General features: G+C 40.3%; 2 protein-coding genes across 5 annotated transcripts in view; one reads left to right on the top strand and one right to left on the bottom strand.

Moving 5' to 3' along the window:
- Nucleotides 1–17: 17 nt before the first annotated feature.
- On the bottom strand, nt 18–9802 carry LOC139626550 (uncharacterized). Of its 3 annotated transcripts, none has more exons than XM_071486925.1 (8): nt 8607–9799; nt 7677–7715; nt 7282–7575; nt 5100–5390; nt 4673–4945; nt 4528–4569; nt 2475–2559; nt 18–2367 (listed from the first exon to the last, which is right to left on the bottom strand). In XM_071486925.1, exons 1-8 carry the CDS (start codon nt 8635–8637, stop codon nt 2247–2249), a joined length of 1176 nt encoding a protein of 391 aa, XP_071343026.1. In that variant the 5' UTR covers nt 8638–9799; the 3' UTR covers nt 18–2246. The 3 variants fall into 3 exon arrangements, with proteins under 3 accessions (XP_071343026.1, XP_071343025.1, XP_071343024.1); XM_071486924.1 differs by having other exon boundaries at nt 18–2391; nt 8607–9793; XM_071486923.1 differs by having other exon boundaries at nt 18–2559; nt 8607–9802.
- Nucleotides 9803–10286: 484 nt separating this feature from the next.
- LOC139626545 (capping protein, Arp2/3 and myosin-I linker protein 3-like) overlaps nt 10287–11256 on the top strand; it is a 31064-nt gene continuing 30094 nt past the window's right edge. Inside the window, exon 1 of one of the 2 annotated variants that reach the window (XM_071486918.1) lies at nt 10287–10999. In XM_071486918.1, coding sequence (XP_071343019.1) covers nt 10942–10999 — 58 coding nt within the window. In that variant the 5' untranslated portion in view covers nt 10287–10941. The remainder of the gene's footprint in view (nt 11000–11256) is intronic. The other variant, XM_071486919.1, reaches the window with a different exon arrangement.

The raw sequence follows: 11256 nt of genomic DNA, 5'->3' as shown, positions 1-11256 counted from the left end.
GTCTGATTTTTGGACTATTTTGGACCATGTATGGAAATTAGTGAGGAAAAGTCACAATTGTATTATTGAACAAAGCTCTGAGCTGAGAACAATTACAATGGGAGTAACCTTCGTCCTATATTTCTTTGCAGGACAGTTCAAGTTTAACATTTTTTGTAAGGCTGAACTCTCACTGGGTCTCTTTAGTGATGTTTTTGCAGTGGGCAGCAGATTTTCCTTCAGCATGTCTTGTTATGCTGGAAGACTCCTGTATTAATTTTAATAACCGCTGCCGTGTCACCTCTCTTCCAGAGCATATCTTTGGGACACCAAATATCTCCCTCAAACCCATTTTTCTTGCAGGATTTTGGCAGACTGATGCATAATTTAGATGGCATTGGGTGATCTTCTGTTAGTACTTTGTTGCCCATACTTGTGTCTGCACAATGACTTTTACTATTCATCATAAGAGTCTCTCAAGTGAAGCCCTAACAAATGTGCTCACTGACACAACCAACATTTTGAACATTATCAGGAATGAGCACATTTGTTTTTATCTCAGATTTCCTGCTCACTATAATAAAAAGAAAGTGATAAAAATCCACTCTAATCCTTTTCAGCTCCCAAGGAAAAAAAAGTAGAAACACAGTAAAGAAAATTGAATTATATCAAAACCAAAGACATAGTGCACGCAGTATACATATGCATATGTATTTATTTTACAGTAACATGTTTTATTAAAATTATAAAAATATTGTATATTCCAAGATGAGTCATGCAGTTCTTCATGCCATCATAATTATCCTGACAGATACATAATGATTTTTGGTCTCTTCAAAAACAGCATCATTTAAATCCAGAGCCTAAATTAGCATCCAGTGGATTGTGAAATTACGGTCTCTCACTGTCTTTCAGTCTTTCACTCAGCTGAGTGAAATAAATGATTCTGTGCAGAATAGGAATCTGTTGTTGTTGTTGTGTCTCTTTGTAGTTGTTTTATGTCTCTTTGTAGTAGTTTTGTGCGCATTCTTTTTTTGCCTCTGTGTTTTGTTTGTCTGTAGTGGTTTTACACGTCTTTGTACATGTTTTGTTGTGTTGTATCTTTTCGTATTTGTTTTGTCTGTACTTGTTTTTTTGCATCTTTGTAGCTGTTTTGCAACTCTTATAGTTGTTTTGTGTCTCTAAAAGATATTTAAAACAATCCAGTCAAGTAAAATTATAAACATCACATAAGACAAAGCAAACTAAATTAATAAGGGCAGTCAAAAGAAACACACCAGATGGAACTTAAAAGCCGAAACATGAGAAAGATGAATAAAAACAAAAGGTAATTTTGACAGTTTTTTTCTCAGTCTTTAGTCTTTAAGCCATTTAACAAAGCAGATAGCTTCATACTCCATTTCAAACTGTTCCCAAGAGAGGGATCTCTATGTCTAATGAAATATTGATTTTGAGAGGTGCGACAACAGTAAATTGCAATCCCTTCAAGGCCTGGTAAAACATGAATGAAGAGAACTGGATGTGCATCTGAGAATGAGACATTTCTGGAAAATGTCAGGAAGTAAATACATGATAAAATAAATATTAACATAGTGATGACTTAATAAATTAAATTTCACTGGGACAGATGAGTCATCGCTAGTTGAACTGATTATTTCATGAGCATCTTCTGAATTCAAAGTATCTTATTAAAGTAGGATAAGTTCACAGGATAAATTCATATGTAACACACAGTTTAATAACATGAAGGCAGATCAGGGAGCAAATTTTGTAACAACTATTTCACTGAGTGTTAAAAAATATTTTCAATGTGAATTTTACGAGTAAAAGAGTGGGGAAAAAGTGTGTGACTTAAAGACTATTCATAAATATCTGTGCTATTATTAGTATTATTATTATTACTAGCACTAATTCTAATATTAAGGTTTGTTCAACTGAAACAGTTAAAGATTTGCATCAATTCTTTATTAACCTTTTGTATTAGTGAACTAAAATCTTTGTGAGAAGATCAGCAAACAGACACATCTTTATAAATCATAAGCAGCTCATTTACTTTAGTTAAAAAAATAAACAACGGGCCATGAATAGATCCTTGCAGTACCCCTCGAAGAAGCTTGAACCTTTTTGAAACATGACCATCAGAAACTACAAACTGTTCTTACATTGTGCTGAAAGCAGCACTGACTGAACTCCCTCATAGGCTTCACACCATTCAGTATTTCCTCCATGCTTCAGAGGAGCATGATCCTTTCAGTGCCAGGATACAGCTACTTATCCAGCAGGTTGGACATTTCCATCCAGGACAGGTCCCACTGCACTTCTGTCACATCCTGCTTGGTGGCAGGAAACGCCTCTGCAGGTATATCCTGTTTGGAAAGTGGCCAGCAGCTACAAGTGCAAAACTTTTGGTACCTTCAAACAAATACAATAACAAGTGAACAATATCTTTGACTTGTGCAGGAGGCAAAGAGGAATTTATAGATACTGAAACTAACCTGTAGTGATAAACAAGCCAAACTGTTACAGGAATGAGGAGCAGAAGCACAACACCACATGAAACAATGATCCATTTCCAGGCACCTGATGAACACAACAGATATTTGTTAAGAATCAGTCAGTAACAACCAGCTGCGATCAGACCATGAAACCTGTCAAAGTGGTATGCAGTGATCTGATTAAAAGGATAAATGCTTGCTGATGTTATTTCCCACTGCAAACAAAACAAAAAGTGGACACTATAGTTTCTTTTAAAAAAACAGCTTAAAACAACATCTAATTGTCACTTTAGATTTCATTAGTGTAGAATAAACAGACGTCTCAAACCTCAACACCTTTTAGACAAAAACAGCTTCAGCACTTCTGTGTTTTTTGAGTCGACTCTTTATCACTCATACTGAGCACAGTTGCTCTAAAGGGCAAACCACAGAGTTTCTGAACACATTGAAAATGCATAGAGATACAGTATGTACATTAATTTTACAGGTAAGTACATTTCTGTGCTTTATATAGTATTAGTCTTTTAGTTAGGGTTAGTGAAATGAGGAAATCAGTGAGTTTAAACATTTTAGTAAAAGATTTCTGACCCATGAAAGGACCCGTGGGCACAAACCAACTTAACTTCAGCTGAAAACATGTTTTTTTAAGAGTGTCTGTGATTGCAGTGCAGAGTGGAAATACAGTAAGTGTTTATCACAATGGGAAAATAAATGAAAATGTAGCCACAAATCACCAGAGTGGTGGGTTATAAACTGTGAATATCAAACAAGTTGAGGAGCCACAGAGCATATGCACCAAAATCTATTTTATGAGCAACTTACTATTGCACCTTTATCATTATAAAATGATATTTCAATGACTTGTTTACTTGCCCTCTAATAAGCCACTGATCCTGAAACTGTAAATGTTCATAACAGATTTAGATTAAGGACACTTTGCATCACTGGAGGGATTTCCATGATGAATTCAAGACCTGGGGCCAGGCATATACCATATAGGATGCAAGTAAGATATTTCATTGTCAAAAAAAATTTCCAGTCACTCATTACATTCTCTGTCTTGGTTGCATATTTTTATCACAAATACATGATGCGTAGCTTACTCCACTTCCCACACATGAATTGGTATTTATGAACACAGAGAGTGCAGTGAGAGCACCTTACACATTCTTTTAACCATGAGTACACATGTTTTTTTAGAGCAAGCTAAGTTAGATACAGTGAAGTGAAAACGCAGAATAAAGGGTAGTCACAGAGTGAAACATAAAAGAAAACAGCCAACTTCGCAGAGCTTCATTCATTATTCTAAACAATTTGACAATTCTGAAACGGAAATCATTGTGTCTGTGTGCTCAGTGTTTCCTTTAGCATTGTTTAATATTATATCCTCATTGTTTATTGTGAGTCATTCTGTAAACTGTTTTTGGACTATTTTTATATTTATTAATCACAGTTTCAGATGCCAGACGTTTCTAATCCTGACAGATGAAGTTCAGAAGAGTAAAACAGGACTTCACGGTTGGAGTTATTGAACTAAAGTTTGGTCTGATCACAAAGCTCCTGTTTGTGATCAGACCCACTATCAGTGAAGTTGGTTTCTTTCTTGTCTTTTTTTTCTGTGCTGCGCCTGATAACTTGTGGCACAGATGCTGTTTTTGTCTGCAAACTGATGGATTGAGGGAGAGTCTTCATCTATTTATGACTAATTTTAGGAGTGGAGGTGAGGCTCGTGCACATGCAGCCAGTTTCTCGATTAGTGAGATTTATAAAACAGAATCATTTGTCATTATCATTCTGATAAAAAGAATGTGTATGCATATTTCTGGGTTTGTGTGTATACATACTTTTAGTCATCTACACAGAGTTTTATGCATCTGGCCACTGGTTACCAAAAAATATGGATTAATAAATAGCTTATCGCCTATTAAACCCTTGTTAAAGAATGACTTATTAAAAAATGTTACCCTTTGCTTTACACAGTAATTATTGTTACCATCGAGTATTCCTTCAGAAAGTAGTAAATGAATGTGTCAACAATAAGAAATAATTTTACCTCTTGTAGAGGCTGGTTTCCCTTCCGTTGATGTGAAGTTGCCTAAAAGACAAAACAACTGACATCTGTCACTGATCTGTTCTGATATCACACAGAGCAGAATGATGGACATGACCTTCAGATGAATTAAGGCTGTCCAGCTGACCTCTGCTAGGTCTCACTGATAACCAGCTCTCCGGACTCTCCATCTTTCTGTCGGGGGATGCGCACTTGTAGAAGCCTTCATCTTCCTGTGTCACATTCGTAATGGTCATCTGTATCACTCTGTTTGAACTGGAAGAATTGTAAGTGTCAATTTCTGCTCCGTTTTTAAAGAAGGTCGTCATGTTGTGGTTTCCTGTGCGGTACTGACAATACAGCACAACGTCATGTCCTGTAAATACAGGGAAGGCAGGAGTCTTCAAAATGATGTTGCTGTCTGTGGGAGAAAGATAACAGAGAGAAGACAAGATGAACTCCTCACTCCTTCTTATCATGGTACGGTCACACCTGTCTGTCTGGACCGTGTTCTGCTTTCTTTGGTGGTGTCTTCCTCAGTTTGTCCCTCAACATCACTGTTACACAAGACTCACAGCTTACTGTGATGTTGACTGCATTGCTGCGGCCCTCGGGGCGCTCACACCAGTACAGTCCACTGCTCCCATTACCAGCGATGAAGACAGACTTGTTTGCGCTGACACCCCCCCCTGGTGGAGAATAGTGGACACTGATGACTCTGGTCCCCGCTGAACGGTCTGGAGAGAAATGCATCAGCGTCCAACCTGTGGAGTTAGTGTCAGGAGCAGGGCACTGCACAGTGAAACGCTCCCCTCTGAGCATCTGCCTGGTGTTGGGAGTCAGAGACAGAGAGGGAGGCGGCAGCTCTGGAGGAGAGAGGTTCACAAAGAGACAGAGGGAGAAAAGAAGAGGGTTTTTCAGACTGTAGCAGCTGACAAGTGGTTCTTTATTGAAATTTCACCCATGAATCCGATTACTGTAAAAACAGGCCCTTCTATATGTCTAATGGCCACATGGGATCATAGAACTGACATAACCACATATCTTGACAAATACATTATACACTGAGCAGCAACACTGGAAAAGCAGAGCTGGCTGAGGCAGAGATTACACACTGTTTATTTAGACTGTACAGTGCTGCTTGATGTATTTCATTGCAGAGGATGTTATGCCCTTTTCACCTGAAACTCAACTTAATTTTCTTTCACATTTTTTATGCTATGAGTTTTGGTATAGACATGCATGTTCCCTTCAGGATGAACTGTAATAACTTTGGTGATCCCCTCAGTTTCCATCCAGCAGCATCTACAGGTCCAAATTTCAGTTTGTCCAGTACATTGGTTTATACAGTGGCCCTGAGAGCTCAGTGCACTGCAACTTAGACAACACATGCAAATAAACAAAACACTAACACATTCAGAAAACATCTTCATCAATTTAACAACACATGCTGCCAATACTGACACAAATTGATGAAGATGTTTTCTGAATTTGTTTGTGCACAGTGAAGCTCTCACAGATCCAGGTCCAGAACACGGCAGCCTGCCTGGTCTTCAATCAGCCCAAAACGGCACAGGTCACTCTGTTTCTCATCAACCTCCACAAACTACCCATGTCTGCCTGAATCAAATTCAAGTCACTAACACTGCCTTCAGAGTGACTTCTGGGTCTGCACCCATCTACTTGAACTCAATCACCCTTATGCTCCTTCTCAGCCACTGCGTTCCTCCAGGGAATGTCGTCTGGCTCTCCCATCCCTGCACATAACATAATGTCAGTCCAGACTGTTCTGGTCTGCGGTTCCCTGGCGGTGGAACAATCCAGCAGGTTCTACTAGAGCAGGGTCGTCCCTCTCTATCTTCAAGAATCTCTTGAAAACTCATCTCTTCCAAGAGCACCTCCTAAAACTTTAACATATCTAACGAGCACTTACTATGCACTTTTGGTGCATTTCCTAATACAACCTCCTTGAACTTATTAAATAGACTTAACACTTACACCAAGGTTTCCCACTGCACTGAACCTCATTAGTCGCTTTGGATAAAAGCGTCTGCCAAGTGAGTAAATGTGAATGTGTTTTGTCTATTTGCATGTGTTTTCTAAGTTGCAGTGCATTGAGCTCTCAGGGCCACCGTAGGTTAACGGAATACCTACTTAACTAATGACATCCCCATCAGCCTCACCTGTGCACCTAGTCTTGTTTAAACAGACGGGACGATATATTGTTGAAGGAAGATACTGGACTGGCCTAAAGCACAGTTTTGTGTGTGCGGTACAACAAGTTACTGTAAGTTTTGTAAAAGGTTGTTCTGATATGGATTGTTCTCAGGTCGTTGTAATACTGTTTTCAGATTCAGATTATAATGACAACAAGAATTAAAGTAAAACAGTAATAAAGAATAAATTCCCTTAATACTGAATATACAGTATATTTTTACAGTTGTTCAACACAGCACCAATGTCATAAAGGCCTAAAAATGCATAAAATTGATAAACATGATTGAAAAGAACCGGACTCCTGGCAATTTAGAATTAGTATTAACTATAATATAGAATAGATTAACACTATGACTTCAGTGGCTGTTATAAGTTTTGAGTTCAAACTAATATGAAAGTAGCTGCAGGTATGTTACTGTATTAGAGGACAGTCCCAGACTACACAACTGTTTCACCTGCATGCGTTGTTCTGTGCATGTAGCAGAAACCTGATGCCACGCTGCAGAGGTTGCAGCTGCTGCTGCTGCTGCTGCTGCTCACCTGACACATTTAGCGCAACCGGCCTGGCATCAACCACAAACACAGTCTTGTTCTCCCGACACTCGGCTTCGCACCAGTACTTGTCCGCGTCCTCCCTTTTTACTGCAGTGATGAAGTAGCTGTCACCAGAGACCAGGTGCCTCGGGTTCGGATCAGTGTGTCGTTTGGACCTGTACCACCGGTAGTGCTTCACAAAAGTGCAGCGTGACTCCACTGTGCACTGCAGCAGCACACTCTCACCGAGGTAGATGCTTGACCCCGGAGGCCTCACAGACACACTGGCCTCCAGAGACTCTGCAGGAAAGGGAAACGCCATTATGGTCTTTTTCATGTTTGTGTCAAATACACTGTAAGTGTGTGTCAGACAGATGCTCTTTCTTCATGTCTGCCGGTACCTTCAAACGCAGCAACTTGGAGAACCAATGTGGCCACACCTGAAACAGAGAGAAATCATTTTACTCTAACACATATTCTACCACAACTGGTTCCTGTCACATCTGTGGCATTCTGGGTACAGCATGCTCAGGCTGCTGTCTGCCATGTCGATCAGGAGTTAAACACAACACAAACACAACAACTCAGATGGCTTGTTGCAGTTTCAGAATACCAGATAGTCAGTTTGGATTATACAACCAACACAATATAAAGTGACATTTTAAAATGTTTAAAATCTGTAGTGGCAGATTCAAAACATCTAACACCAACAAGCTGGAAAACTGGACTCTCGTACTAAAAAACGTTGCTTTTAAGACACAGACCATCTGAGGCTCATTTCCCACCTGACACACACACACACACACACACATACACAGAGTCATATTACAGTGTGTGTGCCACACAGTGTGACAGAGAGAGGAGCTTCCTATTGCTTAATGAGACTGTTTAGATGGTTATTATCCCCATGGAAACAGAAGGAATGTATACACATTTTCTGTATTTTCCTGTTTCTCACACACACACACACACACACACACACACACAGTAGTGTAACATAGTGCTACAATTGTGCGGTCATACAGTCAATCATTTCCATTAGCCCTGCTCAGATTCTGGCGGGTGCCACGTCAGTTTAGTTTAGATTTTTAAATTTCTGTCTGAAGCTCCCAGCTGCAGACTAACAGCCCAGTAAAATATATAACGCTGCATACCATACAACTGATGGCATCAAGTAATCGAACACAGCTTTGGGTCTAAGTCAGCAGCCTCTGACAGCTAAATGCAGGCGCTTCTTTAAAGTACAAAGACACTGTTTTATCCATCGGTAGATATTTTTTTTAGGCCTGTCTGAAGGTGTATGTCAGTCAGGTTTCATCTGTGATACTCACCCAGCAGTGAGGAGATAAAGGCGGTGTTCATTCTGTTGAAGATTTGATGTCCAAAATTAGATGTGCAACTCCTGTGTTGTTCTTCAACAGAGGAGTTTTTTTTAAAAAAAACAAAAGAGACAAAATGATAATAATTATGATCTTGAGATTTCCACCACTTCAAATAAAGTGTATGTCAGAGGTCCAGTGTTGTTTTCCAGAGCAGGTTTTATTTAGAAGCTACGAGACAGAGAATAATAGTATCCCGTAGGAGGAGTTTTGACTGACTATCACAGCAAATTACAGACAGAGATGTTCATCTTGGTGGAGACTTTTCCTTCCTCTGTTAAGTAGTTAACAGGCGGAGCCACCGGGCAACAGAGTCTAGGGATAGACAGAAGGGTAGGGAGGTGACGATTTCATGCTTTCAATTCACTTTGTGAAAAAAATCACTTGTGAGCTCACAAACTTCCTGCAAATGTAAAGGTATTCAAATTTCTTTCACATTTTTGCTGTTTCATACATCCTGTCATGACTGAAATCAACTTATTTAGGCATTTCTACTTGTTCAGGTTGTCAGTTGACTTTTATCATCCCTTGTTTTGCTCTATTTATATCCTCCTTCTCCTTCCAGTACTTGCTGACGTTGATGCTTAGTTTCTCTTTTGGGAGCATTTCATTTTATTCAGTGTAATCCTATCAGCTCCAATCAAATAAACTTTGGGTAAATTAAATGAGGGGAACGACAAACCCCAGTCAATTTGTTTCTAGACACGCTCGGGGCACAGTCTGCCACTTTGGTCCAGACTGAAATATCAACAGATATGGGATGGATTGCTTTAGAAATCTAGAACACATTCATGTTTCCTTTAGAATGAAGTGTGATAACGTATGTGATAACATATCTGTTGTGTCCAGAAGATGAATCCTTTCATCTAGTGCCACATGAAGGTTAAAGCTTTATTTTGTCACAGCTAGGGAGGAGCAAGAGAATTCGGCTTGACCAGATGTTCAGTTCCAAGCGGACATACAGTATATGCTAATAATGAGCAGAAAAATCAGTTTTTACACACAAAATTAATTTTCATGGGAAATTTGACTGGATGTTCATCATATGCTATTGAAAAACTACATGATTTTGTGTCCAGTGTAAAAGAAATAATTTAGTGTGTAATCCCTCTTTAACTTTGTCAAATACTGTGATTGACATCAGTCCAGCTGAGCACTTGTGATAATTAGAAAATGTTTGCCTGTTGACGCACTAAGTTAGTGAACAGAGTAAATATTATTATTGTCAGCATTTTTATATCAAGCTGCAAGTGAATGGCTGGTATTGTTTTTATCGTGGAAGTGTGTCTGTATGTCATCATGGCAAGATGTAACCCTGGTGACACCTACTGTAGCAGGAAGTACCACAGAGACAGCTTGTAGTACTTTGGTACTGTTAGAAACAGTCACAAAGGTGTGAAGTTGAGATCAAAGTCAAAGCAGAGTTCAAAGATGGATGTGGTCCAACCCATTAGTACTGAGTACTCATGTAATAATGTAGTAGTGATTGCTGAGAAGTAATAACTGCTGAGTAGGCTACTCGTGGAACTACTGAGTCCTCCTGTCATGAGTCAGAACATCAACATGTGCTGGTTGTGCTGGAGTGATGCCATCACAAGATGCTCTCTAGTTGTGAACACGGAGACATACACACTTTGCATTTGGCTCAATGTACAAGCAGAGACAGTTCAGAAAGTTGTAGAGCATCTTTGGTACAACTAACACCAGAGCCTCTGGCATGGCCGTTTACTCACGGGGTTGTTTTATTTAGACTTTATTGATTTTTTTCTGTAGAACAATGAGCAGCACAAGCCTCCGAATTACTATTAGGAAGCAAATATTGATCACTATCATCTAAAGTGGTAAAATCTTTCACAACAGTGTAGTAAAACGGTATCATCTAGTTTGAGGTTTCACTGCACCTCATCAACTTTTTTTTTTTTTTTTTTACAGCCAAACTACACCGTGTTTTCTGTGTTTTTCTTTCCTGGGGTGTGTACTGCGCTCTGACAGGTAACTACAGCTGCCTCATTATCCCTCAATGATCCCCGCCTCCTCCTCCTCCTCCTCCCTCCCTCCACCTCTCTGCCCCTCCCTCCACCTCCCGCCGCTCGCACATCCAGCCTCCCAACATCCACAGGGTTTGTTCCAGGAAGCGCGTCGGGGAGTCGGATGCTCTGCTGGAATGCCAGGGAGAGAGACCATCCTCTCTGTCCGTTTCTGAGAGAGAGAGAGAGAGAGGGGAGGAGGTGGAGGAGAGCAGCAGGAGGAGGTGGAGGAGGGGTGGCGATAGGAGAGAGGAACAGACATGGCTTCTAAAGAGATCACTGCCTCTGGTTTCGTCAGTGTGAACAAGGATATCACAGGTGGGTACAGACCGCCGCTTGGTTCTTCTGCTCCCTGTCTTGTTGCGGGCCGAAGCGCGGTCCCCCGCCGGGCTGTGTGCGCTCAGGCCCGGGAGGCTGCTCCTCCGTGCGTCTGGCGGAGGCTGCGACCGAACAGACGCATTGGATGATTGTCATGAGCTACACCTTTCCATGTTTTGCGGGAAGAGCTTTCCGGGAAGCGTTGTTCCCTCTCAGTGCATGTGAATTAGTTAATGTGCAGAGGAATGATTTACAGT

The sequence above is a fragment of the Trachinotus anak genome, unplaced genomic scaffold (genome assembly GCF_046630095.1).
Source record: "Trachinotus anak isolate AG129_WGS33_773 ecotype Australia unplaced genomic scaffold, CSIRO_AGI_Tana_v1 ptg000010l, whole genome shotgun sequence".
Classification (NCBI taxonomy): domain Eukaryota; kingdom Metazoa; phylum Chordata; class Actinopteri; order Carangiformes; family Carangidae; genus Trachinotus; species Trachinotus anak.
This window is presented reverse-complemented; position numbering and strand designations above follow the sequence as displayed.